Here is a 21,503-nt window from a genome sequence, read left to right on the forward strand (position 1 = left end):
CAACTTGGTTTCAAAACAACATACGTTGCAGAGGTGGAAAGTGACAAAGTATAAATACTTTGTTACTGTAGGTAAGTAGAATATTCAGCTATCTGTACTTTATCTCAGTAGTTATTTTTCTTGTTTTTTACTTTTTACTTTTACCCCCCACATTTCAACACAAATATCTGTATTTCTATACAGCAAATTCAAAAGTGTTAAATGTTTTGGTGTTAATAGTCTCCTTGCAAAAGTAGAGTTAATTTTACTCTAAGCAGAGTCACATTCTTTTAATGTAACTCTGAGGTGTAAAATGATAGTAGTTAAAATCGAGTGTTAAAAATGAGTGTTTCTCTGTCAAATCTGGAGGTGTTACAATGGAAACATTAACTCTTGACCTCTTAACTCTGAACTCCTACAGGGGCTATGACACCAACAGAGTAAATTCACAGACTCCGCCCCCAGCACGGCTCCAATCGAAGCTGAAGTGAAGCCGTTTCAGAACATTTTGCTCTACATATTTGAGTTGTTTGCCATGCTTGGTAAGTCATGTTTTCAAAGATTGTTTCAATTATTATTATGAGCTTTTACTTCTGTGGCTCTTTGGAGTTGAGACAAAGCTGTGTGAAAGGCATTAGCCATGTTGCTCGCTGATAGCATAATATTCTGTTTTAGCTAGCTGAAAGGTATTGTTTGCGGGCAAATACCACAGCCTTGAAAAAAAGCTTGCATGTGAATTTTCAGTCAAACTTTTGGTCAAATACACCTAAAACAATGTCTAGAATGTGAAATGTTGGTATAATGGTGCTACTTGGAGCCTGAAAACGATCGCCCATAAAAAAGCGAGCAAACAGCAGTAGCTGACGTCCTGACTGGGTTCTACGTTAGCATAGATCCCTCCAGAGTTTTGTGCACACAGTTTAGGTAAAAATGAAAAAGGTTGAGGTTTTACATTTAGTTCAGTATTACCTGTTGTCTGTGTCTTTGTCTTTTGGGAAAATACTTTACACAAGTAATGGCTCAAAGAGGATTCCTTTTTTTTACTGTGCTGCAATTGTTTACTGGATTATTTGTGCCATTAATTAGTGTCAACTAATTTTTATTCGATCTCCGCACAGGATATGCTTGTGAAGATGGAATATGGGGGAGAGCAGAAGTGCGTTGAAGTTCCACAAAGGGATGAATGAAGGACATGCATATTGTATTGAAGAAATAAGTGATGAGAATGCTGTTATTTGCATTTACCAGCTCACCTATGTCAGACCTTTTGATAAACAAAATTCTAATGAAAGTGAGAACATGTATACTGTTACATCTTTCAGAAAATGTTTTGAAATTGTGGTGCACAGTTCAGAATAAATGTTTTTCAAAAACCATTGTGTCTTTTTAGTAAATGTTTATTTCCAAAAGAAATTTCTAGAAGTTCAGAACAGTAAAATTCCCGCTTTTTAGAATGAATTAGAAGATAACTCTTACGTAGTTAAACTAAAATACTCTTTGAGAGTTAATATATAAACTCTTAACACCAAGTGTTAAATTATCAACTCCAGACAGATTTGGTGTTTAACACTAAATCAGAGTTAACGTACCAACTCTCCAAAAACAGTTAAATTAACACTCTCTGGTGTGGACCCATATAGACACTTTAATAGTGTTGAAATCAAATCCGACAGTGTTAATTTGGACATGCTGGATTTGCTGTGTACTCCTGACATTTTCAAATCAGGCTCATTACTTTAGGTTCAAAGGTATAATTTATAGCGTTATACTCAGTAGTTTAAGTGGGCCGGGAATGGGTGCAGGTGTCTGTATGTTGTAGTGAGCATCTAGCTTAACCAGCTCTATCCTGGCCATTTGTGGCCACTTCACTTTTCTTTTTTCGACCATTTTCATTCTGTTAATGCAAATGGAATGAAACTTCCCAAAGGTGTGTATTTTTTTCAGATTTTTTAATTTTCAACATCAGCTCCTTAATAATGTCAATAATATTCACTATACACCAAATTGTTCCTCTTGGCTCTATCGTGGCCATTTTTGGCCAATTGAAACCCATTATAACCACCTTTTTTGATTCCTTGTTATTGACAGTACTAAATCATACAATTTAGGGTAAATTGCTTTCATTCTAAACTCAACACATGAAAATTGTATTTTTTAATGTTTTTTACCAAATTACATAATTTACCCATTTTTGGCCAAGCAAGCGATTTCATGTAATAATTCTCGTTTCTAGTAGCGGCCTTTGATGGCTTACCACACTCCAATGGACCAAAATAATGAAACAATTTTGACATAGGTTTGATCTTAAGGATCTAATAGTTTGTGTTTGTGCATGACATCCTTAATTTCCTTCGGGATTAATAAAGTATTCTGATTCTGATTCTGAAACATGTATTTTCAAGATAGACTGGAATAAATTATGACACATCAAACATTACATAATAATGGATTGGATTTATATAGCGCTTTTCAAGGCACCCAAAGCGCTTTACAATGCCACTAGTCAGTCACTCTCACATTCACACACACACAGATAGGCTGCAGTGAATTTCTGTGGATGCAGGCTGCTGAGCTTTGATGTTCCCAGTCAAACTCAGCTTTGAAGCACATGTTAAAAGCACTTTTACTCTTGTATTTTTCATAAAAAGATACCATACTCAAAATATTAACTCAACAAAACAAAACAAAACCCGATCACAGGACATTTTGCAGAGTTCAAAGCTGCAGCTGCAGCACAAACAACAACAAAAACTGTTTATAAACGTGTCCTGGAGTTTATGCAGGTGCAGACAGTGCTACTGCTGTAAGTAAGCCTAACAGTTTCCAGATCATTTATTCTTCAAGCAGTCCTCTGACCTTGAAGAAAACACATCTGCCCAAGATGAAGAAACTTCTTCTCCAGAAGATGAGAGGACAATTTCCAAAGAAGCTGACCACCAGGGCCGTGCAGAGAGGTTTAAAGGGGCGGGTGCTCAAAGTTAAAAAGGGGCACATTGAACCAGGCTGAATAACAACAACACACATTCATCAAGAATCTAATATGGGCAACAAGGCAAAGCAAACGTAACCAATGTTTTAGCTGTTGAGGGGTTGCTGCTGATAGTGCTGGAGGGCAGGGCTGTGTTGATCTGAGACTGTAGACATTAAAAAGTCCAGAGAGATGGTAGCTGATTAAACAAGTGTCATGAGATAATAACAAAATGCAAAGATTGGTGACAGCGCTTGGAACCATAAGGCAACAAAAAACTGTGAGAAATAATTTAGGCTCTGCCTGTGAATCACTCTTTGCTTCTCTTCTTCCTTCCATCCCATCATTTCATATATCACTCTCCACTTGCTGTCTGAGAACAAGGCACAACTTGCTATTGCAATAAACTATAATCTAATTATCCACACCTAACAACTCCAGCACTTAATCTAAAATAAAATGATGACAGAAAAATGTTATAGCCCTGCCTTTAGTAGCCTCACACAGCTCCTGCTGTTTCCTCCTCATGTCCTTACCAGGCACGTCTGGACAATGTTATATCATGAGTAATACTTTTAAAAAAAAATCCATCGAAATAAAACACACACATGCACGCACACACAGTGACATTTTAGACCTTCTTCAGAATACTGTATATACTATGGGCATCATGGTGCTGATCCAGAATCCTTACATTATTATTTATTACTAGAGCTACAATAATAAAGCAATGAGGAGGGGGAAGTAATAAATATGAAATAATGTATTTATGATGATTCCATTTGTTTCACTATCCACTCTGTGCAGGGCAAAGCTTATTACATTTTTAAACTGTAGAGATACAATCATTTTACTGCTGTAAAATCCAAATTTTGTCTTATTAAAAATATAAATCTAATATAATCTGCTTCTTAATGTATGTTCTTTAAAATACAGCGTGCGTTTTTAATATATTATAATTATAATAATGCATAATTGTGAACATGCATATTAGATCGTTTTTTAGTGAAATATAATCCTTCCAGAAAGGCAGGAAAAGCCCGGAAACTTACTTTAAAACTAAATATGTTCACTAAAACGGTGACAGAGCTACAGACCCATGACAGCCTTACACAGGTAGCCAGCAGCTATGACCAGCACTACTTGTGCAGTTAATAAAAGGACAGGTAATGTTTGTCGTGCTGTTGCACACACAGCACGCTCGTTTGTTTCAGTTCGTCAGTTGCAACAAGACAGCTTACCAATGTGTACGTAATAAGCTAATACTCCTGTGTGCTACACACTTCAGTGTATGGCAAGCCGTTAGAGCCATAAATCGCCACTTTCCTAACCCGTTTGGTTAAGAAATGGCGTAAAAAACGCCGTTTAATTATTCAAAACGCCGAAAAAAGCGGCGTTCTGTTCCGACAAACGCCGCTTTTTCCGCCACTCGGATGGCGCCCTGAACGCACCATCCGAGTGACGTAAAAAGCGGCGTTCAAAGACAGACGGAAACGCCGTTTTTTACGTTACTCGGCACAAAACGCCGTTTTTATGCATCTTTGAACGGCGTTTTTTACGCCATTTCTTAACCAAACGGGTTAGGAAAGTGGCGATTTATGGCTCTAACGGCTTGCCATAAGGGCGATCATTGGTTAAATGTGATCATTTGACTGATGCAAGCCAGATCCTTTTATTTAGCAAAACTATGATTAATAGTTAAATATTATTGTTGAGGGGCACAGACAGGACTCCGCACCCACACACACACATTAAAAATTTTTCTTTTTTTTTTAAAAAGTTGCCTCAACAAAAGGGCACTTTGGGCACACATCAGGAAAGGGGCGGGTGCTCAAGCCCCTCTAGCCCCCCCCTCTGCACGTGCCTGCTGACCACATTACCACTGATGATGAGTACTAGCCAGTGCCTGAATCCTCTTCTTTGGGGGAGGATTGGGGTTGGGGGGCATGGAGGTGGAGGCTGAGCAACTGATGGAAAAGAACATAGGAGCATTTTCTGAGACCGAGGAGCCGGTGACTGAGTGGATCCCTCATGAAAGGAAAACCATGTGGGTCCCACCACTGAAGAGAGACTGCTCTACAATCCAGTACCCACTGGTATCAAACCAGGGCTCACCCTGTATGCAGTTTCCTGCATTAGCAGCCAGAGATCTACTTTTGACTTTTTTAAAACAAAGGAGATCTTTTAGCTGCTGTGCACCCTTACGAACCTGCACAGGAGGCGAAGGTGTGAGGATTGTAGATGAAGTGGAGATGTAAGCCTACACCAGAATAAAGCAATGTATAGCATGTTGGATGACAACACTGGAAGTTCCCAGGAAGTAAAAAAGGGATGGGGTTCAGACTCCAACTGACGGAGGAGCTCCGAGGACAACGTCTTTACTTCAGTCACATTGGCAGAGGAACTCCTCAGATCATAGCTGGACTGGCCATCGGGCATTTGTCCGGTGGGCCGCTGGCGATTTTTTGTTTTATGGGCCGATGGATTTTTTTTGTTTTTTAGGAAGTGTATATATAATGAAAGGTGTTGGATTGGCCAATTGGTCATGATCGACTCTGGGCTGGACCAATTACAGCCGAGGAGGCCGGATGCACCCTCCCCCTTGTTTAGCAATCACGTGATTTTCGCGCATTGCATGCTGGGAACTCGTGGCAAAACAATCCAAGTACCGCATCAAATGCAAGCATTTGCAGCACCGCAAAACGTTCATTCTCCGGTTCCAATACCTTCTTGTTTTTTCTTTGCTGCACAAAAAAGGAATGTACAAAACAAAAGGAGAACAATGCCGGTCCGTACAAAGACAGACTCGACGAAAAGACAAAGAAAAGATACGAGGAAAAAATCAAAGGAGGGTCAGACCCTTACGAGCACACAGAGGGACAAAATACATTAGCGTGCTGCCCAACTTTCACCACGCTCAGATTTATAATTATACGGTTCTTGGAGTGAGTGCATACACTCATGAAGTTTAGTAACTTCAGGTCACTGCAACAAGCCCAGGTACAGTTTACCGACGGATGGGTACAGGACCTTGAAATGCACCGTGTGGAACGAAAGACCATGGTACGAACAAAGGTAAGTTTACCAGTCTCACAAATCGTTTTTGTCAGTGTACCATGGTAATAACAGAAGCGAAACGCAATATTGTGTCAGGACAATTCACTATTTATGCACAATAAACAAAGGAGCATAGCGCGACAATTTCTGTTCAGCGCCAGACTTGCTTGTAACCTATATCACCAATTATGTTAAGAAAAATGATGCATTAACTACTGCAAAACTCTGACCTTTGTGGGAATGCTTGGAGCAGACTAACATGTGAGCTGGAGTGTTCTGAGACATTATATTTGGTATATCCAGACCATCCGTCGGCTCTTACTTCGGAAACATGGCTTACAAAATTTCTCTTCAACGACGTAATCCGATAAAAAAAGCGATCTCTTTACCCGTCGGCTTCCCGTGGCTGTCATGCGACCGGCTATTGCAGTTAATAATACAACAGCTTCTTGACATTTTTTGTGTTTCTTTTTATCGCTGTGTAACTGAGTTCAATTGAAAGCCTGCGTGCGCTAGTACCTCTTGCCACAAGTTCCCAGAATCCTTTGCGGTTTTACCCCTGAATGACGTCACATTTTCAATCTTTATCCTGGTGGGCCGGTCTCTAGTCAAAATGCCCGGGCCGATTTTTTGTCCCAGTCCAGCCTTGCCTCAGATGAAAACTGGCACAGGGGAAACAAACCAGAGCTTCCTCCCCAGCTCCTCCAGTTGCAACAGTGAAAGATTTTGTTGTCTGTCTTTCGCTTCACCAAAACTACCACGGCGATATCCCACATGCCAAAGCAACAGAGGAATGCGCTTCTTTTGACCACAACACACAGGGAACCAGCAGTTAGTGATGGGTAATAGAGGAAGCCTGGAAGCAAGAAGCAATCCTGGACTACAATAGGCACAAATACAGCTTGGATAACTTATCTTAAACTATTATCTTAAACTTAGAGAGGATGCTGGCACCTCGAGTTGTAGAAGGAAAACTAACTGATGGCTGATGGCGCTTTCCTCCAATCTCCTGGATGTCTTGGGATACGATGTCTTTGTCCCACCGGAAACAACTTCACTGAAGTGGGGGAGTGCTCTACAACCTACAAATGAAGAGTGATCCTGGGAGAGCTGGGACACATGCTTGTGACCTCAACAACTGCAAGACACCCTTGTCCCTAATTCCCAGCCACTTCTGCCAATGATCTCAAGATACAGTAGTCTGAACCAGAGTGTGACCCACACCCCACCATCAAAATGAGAAGAAGGTGCAAAAGGTGCAAAAGCGTAGTAATAATACATAATCTGACTGGTATTCAAAGGGTATAATATATGAATATGAATTATAGTTTGGTTTTCATGACTAGGAGTGGTGCTAATTTAAAAAACCAAGTCAACGAAAGTAGAAAAATGTTTTAATATATATTAATTTTATAGTATTTGGTAAACATAAACAGGGGGTGGCCACGAACAAGCTGAGAGGGATTTTTCTTGTTTTTCTGTCACTGCAAAAAAACCCAAAGATGCATAAAACTCATTGATACTTTTAATTATTGCTATGCATCTAACCTCCACCATGGTTAGAAAAGAAATCAGTTTGCATGTATTATTTAGAAAAAAATGGGGATTTTATGCTTTTATCCCTATGTAAATCATTAAAATTATGTGATTTAACTGGTATTTAAAGGGTTAAAATTATGGATTTGATTGAAATTTTGGTCTTGATGAACAGCACTGATGCTAATCTTAAAAACCAAGTCAAAAAAAATAATACAAGAAATTTCAGTAGCAATGCAATTATATACAATTGCGAGATTTGAGGTTGTCTTCCGGCTAGTGCAGTGGACAAACAAACTGGTGTTTAAAGGGTTATAAATTTAAAAAGTAATAATTATCTTATATTTATGAAAAGAACTGAAGTTACTTAAAAGCTTTATGCAGAAAAAATGGCAAAAACAAAACAAAACATAAAAATAATAAAAAATTACAGACCTAATCTGTTGGCCACTTTTGGCCACGAACAAGCTGAAAGTGATTTTGAACAAACCAGAGGGTTAAGAGGGATAAGCATAAAGGGAATATTGTTTTTACATTAAATAACCTTTCTACAACATGTCTAATTAGCTCAACAAACATCAGCAAACAAACAAACTAGCTAAAGTTCCTGACTTAGTTCCAGGGAGAAAAACAAAGGAGAGCTAACTTCACTCAGAAATAGTGAAAGATCTAAGAAAAGGCAAAACAGGACAGGAAGAAGAGAGGTTACATTTAAATTTAAGGGCTGCTTACTAACACTGCAGATTTAAAAATTATATGTAATGTCATGTGAAGCATCCTGCAAAAAGTAAGTATACTAATTTTGTGTTATTCAAATGTTGTATTACATTCTGGGTAGTTTTTTGCAGGATAAACAGGTTAGCTTACATGTGGTGATTTTTTACTGTAAAGCACTGTGTTGTGCACTGATACACTGTGGCTGTGGTACTTATGGCTACTGTTGGGTTACATCAAGTGTAGCACAGATTAATTTACATTTAAGATGATGATGCTTAGATTCATTCAGTGAATTCAATCATTATCCTACCTTTATACTGTTTATTATAAAGAACATATACAGTATACTATTAGTGTATGAAATGAAACTCAGCCAAGATTAGAAGCTTAGAAGCATCTAATTCCATCTTGTTGAGTTCAGATGTGTAAATCCACAAAGAGCAGCGGGTCAGTTGATCACAGCTTGTCCACTAAGAAAATCTGTCAGAGTTCATGTTAGAAATCATTGTGAGTTGTTGATATTTTCCCCATGCTGAGCCACTACAGCAGATCTTTGTGTTCCCTCACTTGCAGACTCTCACTTTAACCCCTCATTGTTCTGTTCAGGTGTGTGTCCCACTCTACCATGTAGGCAACAGAAAATAGTATTTTTTTTTTAAAATTCTCTTTTACTGCTTTTGTCCTAGGTAACAGATTCAAGTACATCCATTAGAATTTAGGTTTGAATAAAACTAGTATTTAGTCATGCACTAATATTATATTTGCAGAAGGTCCAGTTACCTGTGCACGAAAATAGATGATAGAATTGTCTTCACTGAGCTACTTTTTACTTTCTTGCTTTATGTCTATGGTATTCACTTTTACTTGAGTAAAGAAGTTGACTCAGTACTTCAAGATTTACTGGAGTATTTCTTAACACAAGTATCTGCACTATACAATGTCTGTACTATGCATGCCACCTCTGTTGAAATAGCATGCATATATAAAAAATTAGTATGAGAATTACAACACAAAATGCTTTCTCAATCTAAGCAACACTTCAAGTAATACACAGTGTTGTCATTCAGACAGATATTTTCCATTCATTCTGTTCCTTTGCTGTTTGCTTGTCTTACCTTTGAAATCAGTTCTTGTAAGGATGATAGTGGTTTTAAGATATAATGAAACAAGCCTTAATCAGACAATGAAACCGGATGGAGGTTAATTTTGAAAAAGACCAATGCAATGACAACATTTACCTTCTCAGGAGTGTTTTTGTTTAATAAAACAGAAAAATTACCTTCTTTGCTCCTGAGAGGACTAAGGTTTGATGGTGTGTCAGTGCTGGCTTGCACACAGTACACCTCCCGAGTCTGAGTACCACCTCCACACATTCCTGTATGGTTTCCACGTCGGCGGTCCTGCTGGCTCAGTAGCATGTCCACCTTGCACTCTGTCCATTCTGTGGTCTTCCAGCTGTACCTGCGGATGTGTGACAACAAGAAGAATATATAGGTATAGCTCCTTTGTGAATCAATAAATAAACTGATAACATGGAACAACATTTTTGCTCATTATTTTCTAAGAAAGATGCAGATACAAGCAAAAACTATCAAACTGTGAAGGTGAAGTACAGCTATTGAGACCATTAATCAGCGAGTCGCACAGCCTACTTGATAATAGGCTTCATTTTCTGACTATCACACATACTTTCAGCTTTAAGGAGCTGAGCAGGTCTTCTGTGCCATTGACAAGTTGCTGCTTGTCTTCCTGCAGCGACTGCTGACATATTAATTTAGTGTTTCTGACCATGAAACAACGGTCAGAATAGAATCAAATCAAACTAGCACATGACTTCGAGTAAATATATGGTTTATAAAAAAATGTGTAAACATGCATCATGAAGGGGCTCATAGAGACCACAACAGTTTTCAATGAAGTGTACAATAAGAGTAAAATTGCTGTATATTATTTATATAGGTGTGTGAGTTGATTAGAGTATTATGTGAAGGTAATCCTTTAAATAAGGAAAGAAGAAAAGAAAAAGGTGCTAGCAGAGAGATTTAAAAGTAATTAGAAAAAGGAAAACATTTTTGAAAATGACAGAAAGGAAGAGAATGACTGTAACTAAAGTGGAGTGAGTGTCATGGTCCCCGTGCCTGTGCAGCCGGCCCCGCAAGGCTACATGTGTTTTTGTTTACTCTCCCTTTCTCTTGCCTCTCCGCCTGGGCAGAGCTCACTGCGGGCTCCCGCCCTTGGCCCTCACACCTGTTGCCCGTCAGGCTGCCATTATGTGTCTGCCATTTAAGGCCGAGACGCAGTCTCAACGCTGGATGATTGTGTGAGACACATTAGTGAGCCTCTAGCCTCAGTGAAGTTTCCGTGTGTAAATCTGTGATTCTGCGTAACCGATCTCTCTTGTGAGTAGTTTTCCTGGACCCGTAACCTACCCGCTGTGTGGACATGTGTGAAGAAGAGAGCATGTGTGAGAGAGCTTCCCCTTCTCGGATTTTCCCCCTGGACCCTAGTAACTCCGAATTTCCCCCACTGTATATATTCTGCACCTGATGATTGTGTAAATAAAACTGAACTCTGCTCTGCGCTTGAGTCCCCGCCATCGCTTGTGACAGTGAGCTGATTCTGAGATCATTTGGATCAAATGATGCTCCACCCCATATGGCAGTGCAGATGTAGGCCTTAAGCAATTAATGATCCAGTAAGTGTGACTAGAAACAGAAAATGTAAAAGAGAAAATCTTGCTAAGCACCAATGAGGGTGCCCTCCAGTGGACTAATCGACTATAAGTGATTCATGAGTTAATAATAAGTATAACTAGAAGCAAAAACCTTAAGACCACGCATGTATAAGCAAAACAAGAAATTAGATGTGACCGAGCATGCTTGAATGTGGACATTGTTAGGGATAGTAATGTTTATATAGGAGCACTGACTGTGATTGCTGAAATTAACAATCTATAATCTACGGGCAGTGGTGAATAATATATTGGTGATACAATGTAATCAGGACAAAACTGATAATAAAGTTATGAATAAATAAATAAATAAATAAATAAATAAGGCAAATTAAACAGGATATGGTATAAATGCAATAAAAAATAGACAGGCTAAATACTGTACTATGTAAACTCATATTAAACAATAATGGGATATCTATAAAGAAAAAAGGGAAGTAGCAGTAAAGATGAAATCATTGCCTGAATATAAACTCAAAACAAACAGAAACTCAAGGAATGAGAACATTTTTGGGTTTAGTATTGAAGTATCAAGATGATGCTTTGGTAAACACATCACTGCAGACGTGTTTACCAAAGCCAAGCTGCAGTAATCGAGCAGATTGTGTAATCAGCCACACTCACAGCAGCCCTAGAGTTAAATCCATTTTTGGGAATTCCAGAGGTTTTTGGAATGAAGATGTAAATAGCAGCATGTGAACAGCTTTTCCTACACTAACACAGCCTCTGATAGTCAGAGAGGTGAATGACCCCATAATTCTAAATGTTCCAGGAAGTTTGGCTCCTTGGTCACAGGAGAGGAAAGCCTGGTTAAGAGCACAGAAGCATCTTGTGACAGCAGAGTGGCTGAAGAGCTGTCGGCATTGAAGGACTGGATGGAGTACACAAGGAGCGAAAAAATTAATGCTGACCAAATAGCAGGCAGAGCTGACCAACTGGAAAATGAAATCAGAGAAACAATGGAAGCTGAGAAACAACCAGATAGAATAGATCTGCACGTGTACCATACACACCCTATTTGCTAGAGAAATTAATAAACCAGAGATGTTGGAAGAAATTTCTGGCACATGTAAAAAGTGTGGTCGAGGGGATACAAAATGAGAGAGCTGGAGCAAAATTCAGCCCCTGTGGCATCCCTCACCAGATCTGGGGGTCCAAAGGCTCATTGAGTGGAACATGAAAGAAAACTCTCTCCGAAAAGAAAAGCAACTACATAAACACATCCTTCACTTTCCCAATGACTTTTCTCATCACAGAGTGAATCCTTTTAAAGATCCATTAATGAATCAAAATAATAATCATTGGTGCCAGAAGGAAGTCCTTTTGATCACTCTTCTGGCCCAAAAGAAGATCCTACTGCAATCTAGGGTTGGCAGATAAGCTGGCAGACCTCACTGAGGGTGCAAATTAATTTATCAGTGCTTTAGAGGAGAGCAGTGCTGGAGTAATGCTGGAGACATCAAAGTTCTGTTAATGCATGTGGTAGGTAAACGCGTTACTGGAGATGTGTTTACCAAGGCTAAGCTCCCACAGTTATGCCAAAGGAAAGACAGTGAAGGGTTTGGAGGACATCACACAGACATGTAGGAGGTACTGAGAACATTTTATCCAGAAAGAGTAGACCCCTCCAGAGTGAAGGGAGAAAAAATTACAGATGATTAATATCTTTCCAAATTTCTTCACAACTTTCAAAGCAGATTCAAAGGTGAAACAGGCAGTATTTGGAACAGAAACCCTGTTTAAGGTAATGACAGTGGAGGCCATGCTACATGAAGTGCAAAAGTGAGTGGAAATGTGGTAGGCCTGAATAAGCTGGCATGGCTGTTGGTTGTAGATCATATTGTCCATCATGTTAACGATTAGGAAAAACACCAAGCAAATAAAATGAACAAATGTTTGACAAATAAACTGAGACAACTAAAGCTGGGAAAACTAACCAAAAAAAAGAAAGACAAGATGAAAGGTGCTGTTGGTGACCACTGATCCAGAAGCAAACCACAAGCACCAGCTCTAGCTGTAGCAATGCTGCAACCTTCAGCACATCATTAATCCAACAGGTCCTTGAGGCAGATGAGGTATGAGTTAACATGACCAACAACCAGGACTAAGGCAGTCTGGACAACACCAACTGTATAATCATTCTCATCCCACACTTCAACAGAGTGAAGAACTCATTGTTATTTATTCCTGGTGTCTTACTATTTATATTTTATTCCTGAACATTTGGCGTGGAGCACCCATAATTTTGTTGTACACATACAATGACAATAAAGGGCTATTCTATTTTAGTGCAAATAATGTATGTTGGGGTTACAATTAGCATGGTCATTGAAGGAGAGACTATCCCGTTAAACAATAGATCGACTCTGGTATGACATGAATTGAACTTACTATTATCAATACTAGATGAAGACCCATCATGCATTGGTGATACCGTGCTTGAATGAGTCACATAAACTAGGTCCCATGTGGGAATCTGCTCTGAAAGTACTTGAGTGGATTCTACCTGAAAATAAACAAATTCATGTTTCAGCAGCAGTGATTGGTACCATTAGAATATTGATAAATGTTTGTGATGGCAGCCAAGAGCCTGGTGAGTAAGACAACCATGGAAATTACTCTACAGCAAGCAATAGGTATCCGCCCTCTATTGAAGTGTTAATAAATCATAAGTTTCTGCAATACAACAATTTTTAGCAATTCAACATCCTGACTCCAAGACTATTGTTTGGTCCGTTGCCTCAGAGCAATCAATGCATCATGAATCACTGCTTCACACTGTTGTTTCTGATGCTCAGCTGTATACTGTGATTGATTTGTGTTCAGCTTTTTTCATTTACCCTTGCACTGCCGTGTGAAGGCTGTGTGCAGGCAGGAAAAGGACCCAAAGTGCAGACTCACGGCAGGCAAAAGTGCACTCCAAAACTCAGCATTGATTGCTGGATGACAAAACGTAACAAAAGCCCAAAAACACAAAACACTGGGTCGACGACCCAGGCACCCTAACATGCACCTTGATTCACAAATTCTCTTTGGACAGTAGTACACCTATACCACCTGACCTAGGTTTGAATTGCAATTCAGCCAACAAAAACACACAGAAGTGTCTTGGTAGACAACTTTGTGGGGAAAGGATGCTGATGACTGTCAGATCTATGTCCCTTTAAAGAAAAAAGGCACATACTCTACACAGCCATTACTTTAGTGTCTCGATGACATTGAGGCTTGGATGTCTCTTAACTTTTTAAAATTCAATGATAGAAAAACAGAGGCGATGGTTTTTGGTAGCCCCACCGAGACCCCCGATGTGTATTTAGATACCTTGGCACAGTATGTTAAACTAGCTGTCACAACCCTGGGGGTCAAAGTGGACTGTGATCTGAAGTTTGAAAATCAGATTAAGGCAGTGATAAAAAAGCTAGCTTATTTCAGCTCAGGCAGCTGGCAAAAAAAGCCATTAGGACACATTTCCCCTATTTTAGCTTCACTTCACTGGCTGCCCATTTCTTTTAGGATTCAATTTAAAATTCTTTTATTTGCTTTTAAAGCTCCCCGTGGCCTAGGCCCATCTTATCTCTCTGAGCTGCTACAGCCTTATACACCCACCCGCTCTCTCAGGTCAGCTGATCAGCTGCTCCTGAATGTACCCAGGACTGGGCGTAAATTTAGAGGAGATCGTGCTTTTGCTGTAGCAGCTCCCAATCTCCCTTTAGAGATTAGACAGGCCACTTCCCTGCCTGTTTCTTTACCCTGGCCTTTGACACCACGTGAGATGTGGGTTTTTAGTTTTATTTTAGTTGTTTTTAGTTTATTCTTTGCTGTTTTATCTTGTTTTCTTTTTTAATATAGGGCTGTTTTAATTTTTATGTATTATGTGTTTGTTTATTTATTTTTGGTGTTTTCTTTTATTCTACTGTTTTAACTTATTTTCTGTACAGCACTTTGGATTGGAAAGGAGGCTAATTGCTCCTTCCCAAACAGAAGCTGTGACCAAAGCGCCCAAACAGTTAACCATGGGCCAGGTGTTTTCTTTCCTGTGAATGGCAGAATATAGCCGCCTGTGGATCAGCTATAATATGGATAATAAGTCGAGATCAGCTATAATATGGACAATAAGTCGAGATCAGCTATAATATGGACAATAAGTCGAAGCAACAATAAAGCCAAGCTGCAATGGACAGAAGGTGCAGAAGGAGTCTTTGAGGCACTGAAGAAAGATATATAGTCTACCCCATCACTGGGCAATGGCTACTGATTACTTTAAACCAATATATAAATGAAACTGAATGAAATTGAAATGCTGTACTCATGCGAGACACCCCCATGTATGAAGCCTCGAGCTTATTACTGCACTAAACTTGACAACATAGAAGCTGGCCTGCCACCCAGTTATCAGGACCAGGCAGCTGCAGCTGCAGCTTTTAAAAAGGCATCTTTATTGACAATTGGCTACCCAGTGATACTTCATACATCACACCAGTTTACTACTCCAGATTTGTTTCTACCCAACCAAGGTGTACGGGCTATGAAAGCAATTCTCAAAGTTCCAGAACTGAACCACTGGTGCAACACTGCGCACCCTGCAACCAGGATGATGTTGCCAACTGATAGCAACTCACATGATTGTTAGAGCATACTGAGAAGCTTAAGCACATGAGGATTTGCACAATAAAAACAATAGTTGCTGATCTTACTGTATTTGTGGACAACTCCTGTTTTCAGGATGAAAAGGTTGACTATGCTGGTTATGCCGCTGTTCAACTAAACTCTGCTGTTGAGACTTTCACAACCATACAAGCACGAATGGTTGATCAGCTGTGCTCTCCACAACCTGACAGCTGCCTGTAAAATAGCTACAGGTAAAAGATTAAATGTTTACTCCAATTTGCTTGTGCCATGTGCCATGTCAGCGCTAACAACTGAAAGCAGAGAGGCTTCCATCGCGCAGATGGAACACCAATAGCACATGGGGAAGCTGTCTCACAATTAATAGAAGCTCTACAACTCCCCTCTGTTGTACTAGCAATTAAATGCCCGGCATATCAGAAAACTGACACCATGGTAGCTAAAGGCAACAGTGAAGCAGATGAAGTAGCAAAACAGGCAGCAGTGCCATGATGGCACCTGTGTTAACAGATGCAGCTGCTCACCCTTGGTCAGTCTGAATTCGCTTATAGTTGCTCAGGAAAAGGCTAACGAGCAAAAAAACCATCCCTGGATACAGTGAGGTGCACTCAGAACCATTCAACCACCTGATGTTGGTCTTACTGAGAAGTCACAGACATGTTGTGCTACTATCGTCATTTCTCCATGCAACAATCTATCTTCCACATGTATCAGATCACTTCACAGTTACCTTAGCAACCCCTACTTCTCTAAAGGACAGACTTGTCCTATGACATAAAAAAATCCATACCACCTGTGGTCTACATGATAAAAACACAATTTTCCCTTTTTGCATGGTCCAGGGGGAGTAACTTGAGAATATCACAAAAAAATGACACCCGTGATAAGAGTAAGATGATGCTGATATCATCCAAAACCCAAACATGAGTGGAATCTTTAAGACATGTAACACCACTAAACAGTGGTATTTTTCTGGGTCAACACACTGACGCAAGAATACTGTGTCAGCCTGTATGGAGCAGAAGAGGAAGACTCTTTAGATTTATAATGTGCTACAATAAACCTCATGCACAATGCTTGCAAGTTTATGATGTAGGCAATGGCACATGGCTGTTAGATGTCGTTTTTTGGTTTTGTGATAAAGATAAATACATAAATTCAGTATTACCACCTAACTGGACAGACATATGTGCACCAGTCATATTAACAGGACAAATCAACTAACCAGCAACAAACTTTATGAGATTCCAGATGCCTCACCTTATTATGTCTTTATGGAAAATTTTAGCTATTTAGATATTTTTAAAGTAGCTCAAGATTGTTTGATCACACCAGGCCATGCAGAAGAATAGTAACTTTTGCGTGCTCTGTTAATTAATATTAACCCTATAATACCCTTTGTACCATATTTGATACTGAGACATCTATCTCATCAACATGATGAATACTTGCCATAATTTCAAAATGTTATGGACAAAATTCTTTTTTTGTCTAAAATTAACATTGTTGTTAACAAAAAGTTGCCAAAAATGGCCAATGTATCAAGTGCAATACAAAAAATATATAACAAATATATCATGACGAACATGATATAGCAAAAACATTTTGTGGATTTTGTCATAAGCGTTAATAAACATCTCAGTTCCAAAAAAATCTGAATTTTCCAGCTATTTTTTGATGGGTTGGGTCTTACAGGGCTAACTCCCAGAGTTATTCCCCCTGAAATACTGTTTTGAGAGTAGTTAATCATTTATGTTCATTTCAGTAGAGTGGTACAAGAAAGTCAAATTGGTGGTGGGGTTACTAATCCTACTCCTATCGACAGTGTCTAAAGCTGAGTGATCTAAACAGGACCAAGTCAGATAGGGAGTCCCCTGAAAACCTGTGCCACCCTGACAATCCTATACAGCGGTCCCTCGTTTATTGCGGGAGTTATGTTCTAACAATAACCTGCGATAAGTGAAATCTGCGACGTAGCCAGCTTTATTTTTTACAATTATTATAGATGTTTTAAGGCTGTGAAACCCCTCACTACACACTTTATACACTTTTCTCAGACAGGCATGAACATTTTCACACTTTTCTGTTTTGTTTAAACTCTCAAAGTTCAAACCTTGTTAGAAAAAAAAGTCCAGAATTATAGAACAAAACCAAAGATCAAACCCTGTTTTCAGGTCCAGAACATGAGAACAGAGCAGCTGCCAGAGAATTCAACATTAATGAATCAATGATACGGAAGTGGAGGAAGCAAGAAGAATCAGTTGAATAAAGTTTGATTTATCTGACTGTTTTGTTTCACTTAATGCGCCTTATAATCCAAAAAATACGCTAACTTCTACCTTCCTTTAGCATGTCCAGAAGTCTAACTTTTTGTGCGATGGTTAGCATCTTCCTCTGCCTTTTGGGTGCTACTGCAGGCGCCTTTGACGCTGCAAAAATTTCATCGATATTGTTGTGTTTGTTGGGGAGAAAACTTACAAACATACAGTGCAGCACTTCAGAGTCAGACTGCTAGGATCGAAGATTTATGTGAATTTTACAAGTTGAACACATGCTGTACTGTACAGGAGGCACGGCACGGAGGAGATTGATTGACAATGGTCTACAGCTGATCAGGACGCAGACCACGATGCGCTGAAAAAAAAAAAAGCATGCAAAATGGCACAAAAAAACAGCGAGGCCGCGAAAGGTGAACCGCATTATAGCGAGGGACCACTGTAGCGAGGAACAAGCACAGCTTGAAAATGGAAGGATTAGTGCTACAGTGAGATTTGCAGTCTCAAAAACAGAATAGTTTATTTTTCATTTGATGCAGAAATCATCAGTGTGGGCACAGCCAAGAAAACAAACAGAACAATCAAGAATGAAAACACAACTAACCTACTAGACTGAAAATCCGAAAATTAAATACAGGCGTGTAACCTCCCTCCCTACACGGGAGAAATGGTTTTGAAGAAAAAGGTTTCCCACCCCTACAGCTACCAGGTCTATTTGCTTTATAAATATTACTGTATACTTTATAATATATACTGTAACTATTATAAAAATATTATTCATAATGTTTTTATAATATTTACAGTATATACAGAAAAAAACTAACTAGCTCTTCTAGATGCAGAAACTTGGTCACACAATACACAGCTAAACACACAACATGGCCATGATGGAAACAGAAAGTAGGCGGGGCCAGCTATGGCGTTATTTTTATGCCACTATTCTGAGCGCACGCAAAAAAATTTTTGCAGGTGCAAGTGTTGCATTTTGAGGAGAAATTTATTTTGAGTGAAGAAAAGCTAAATTTAAGTGAACAAAATTAATTCCTGCGTGCAAAAACTGTATTTCAGTGTTTGCTATTATACACACACACACACACACACACACACACACACACACACACACACACACACACACACACACACACAACAGCAGCCCCTCTCACTCAGTTTTTGCATTTGCGCTCGCTCGCAATGTGTTGCTTGCGCTCTCAACATTTCTGCCTGTGCGCGCTCAACTCTTTCTCTACACTGTTATATTTGTGCCACAAAACCAGCCAATCACAGACTTGGATGTGTAAAAATCTGATTGGCTGTTCTGGTCTCCAATCAGCTCGAAGTGACGAAATGCAATATCCCACAATGCATTTTGTCCAAAACTCAAACGAGGCAGTGGCAGAGGAACACAGAGTGGCGGAGTTTGAAATATTACTCTGTCTGGGTCACAAAATAAACTTTTAAGATTTTTTCATGTGAGAATGTTTCTGTGTAAACTTCAAATATCTGCTCGATTCATCAGGACATCACATATTTGCACAAGTGCTCTGACGTTTTCGGAGATGCCTGTTACCCACCAGCTGACCGCACAGCTGGACTGGCCATTGAGCATCCCGCACATTTTCCCGGTGGGCTGATGTGATTTTTCATTTTTCTGTTTGTTTGTTTGTTTTTGTAACGGTATAAACAATGAAAGGTGGTGGATTAGCCAATTGGTCATGATCAGCTCTGGGCTGGACCAATTACAACACATCTGTATTGAGGGGGAAAGGAACGCGATTCGTCCCGGAGAATGAAAAAAAGACACAAAGCTGAAGTTATTCTGTCTTTGCTGCACAGCTGCCTCTTCTTCTCTCATTCTCTCCCCCTCCCTCTCCTGTTGCTACTTCAATCATGAAACTGATCAATGATCAGCTGATCGTCTCTCTCGTTTGTTTAGCTCCCACTTTGCGCCAGAAACAGGAAACCAGCGGATGTCACGCTAAACAACAGCAGCACGTTTAAGCTTGATAAGCTGTTGCTAGAATTTATTTAATATTACTTTCTAGGATCAGCTGATGTTTGCTGGAGCCACAGCTGTAAAAGCTGCTGCTCATGATATCGGTTTGGATATGTGGTGAGAGGGAAACATGAAGGTGATACAAATCATACATATATACCAACAACACAGTGTACATCACTGTCACAACAGCGTTTGTTTTAGTTCAAAGGCTTTATGGTTTTTCCTATAATACCTGCTGGTGAAGTCAGTGATTTTTTGTCAGTTCAGCCTTTTATATTATGTTTAACCCGAGTGACCACCCGGTCAGCTGGTGGGTAACAGGCATCTCCGAAAACACTAGAGCACTTATGCAAATATGTGATGTCTTGATGAATCGAGCAGATATTAGAAGTTTACACAGAAACATTCTTGCATGAAAATATCTTAAAAGTTTATTTTGTGACCCAGACAGAGTAATATTTCAAACTCCATCACTCTGTGTTCCTCCGCCACTGCCTCGTTTGAGCTTTGGACAAAATGCATTCTGGGATATTGCATTTCGTCATTTCGAGCTGATTGGAGACCAGAACAGCCAATCAGATTTTTTCACATCCAAGTCTGTGATTGGCTGGTTTTGTGGCACAAATATAACGGTGTAGAGAAAGAGTTGAGCGCGCACAGGCAGAAATGTTGAGAGCGCGAGCAACACATTGCGAGAGGGGCTGCTGTTGTGTGTGTGCGTGTGTGTATGTGGGGGGGGGGGGGGGGGGGGGGCAAACTGTTTCACAGTCCTCATTCACCATTATCTATGAATGAATGATGCGACCAGTCATGGAGCGTGCAGATTTGGAAATTGAGGAGCATATTTGTGGACTTCAGCCCAAAATACTTTGAGGCAGTGGTTGTTAAGAGGATTTGGAAAACACCCACAGAGAACTTCAGTCTAATAGAGCAGCGGTCCCCAACCTTTTTTTGCGCCACGGACCGGTTTATGCCCGACAATATTTTCATGGACCGGCCTTTAAGGTGTCACGGATGAATACAACAAAATAAAACTAGTACCGGTACCGAAAAAAAGAAAATTTATTCATAACACACGTGAAAAGACCCAGGAAAACCGAGTTAACGATAAAAACGATAACGAAATAACGCTGAAAACCGATAAAAACCCTGAAAACCAGACATTTCACACCTGAGCCTCAACTCTCGTGGCCCGGTACCAAACGACTCACGGACCGGTACCGGTCCGAGGCCCGGGGGTTGGGGACCGTTGTAATAGACATTGTACCTGGCTGGCTCAAGGATTTGTTGTTGTCGACAATCCATCCTCCCACGACAACAATAACAACAACACCCCCAGTGTCTCACCTCTAGTTCCACATCCTCATTGCTGCAGTTGTAGCCCTGCACTCAGATCACATCACTCCAGCTGTCTCGCTCAACAGCTGCCCCTCCTCTGCCTGAGGATCTGGTCATGAGGGTGGTCTGGCAAATCTTGTCCCCAGCCACCCACTCACCAGACGACCACCACATGCCAATTCTTTGCTGCCACAACAACCTGCTTCCTGTTTGAGGAAGCTTGGCTCTCGGTGGCGGAACTGAGACCAACTGCCAGTGACCATCATCATCTCAGATGAG

General features: G+C 40.0%; 1 protein-coding gene and 1 long non-coding RNA gene across 2 annotated transcripts in view; one reads left to right on the plus strand and one right to left on the minus strand.

The window, feature by feature from the left end:
* thsd7aa (thrombospondin, type I, domain containing 7Aa) overlaps window positions 1-21,503 on the minus strand; it is a 158,012-nt gene that overhangs the window by 91,825 nt on the left and 44,684 nt on the right. Inside the window, exon 4 of the mRNA XM_085263407.1 lies at window positions 9,537-9,718. Coding sequence (XP_085119533.1) covers window positions 9,537-9,718 — 182 coding nt within the window. The remainder of the gene's footprint in view (window positions 1-9,536; window positions 9,719-21,503) is intronic.
* Window positions 120-1,355, plus strand: LOC146549840 (uncharacterized). Its single transcript, XR_014890559.1, has 2 exons — window positions 120-521; window positions 1,098-1,355. It is a non-coding gene; the product is annotated as an uncharacterized LOC146549840 (long non-coding RNA).

The sequence above is a fragment of the Mchenga conophoros genome, linkage group LG22 (genome assembly GCF_057382185.1).
Source record: "Mchenga conophoros isolate Kocher_MC1m ecotype Shallow Benthic linkage group LG22, M_conophoros_male_GT1.1, whole genome shotgun sequence".
Lineage (NCBI taxonomy): Eukaryota > Metazoa > Chordata > Actinopteri > Cichliformes > Cichlidae > Mchenga > Mchenga conophoros.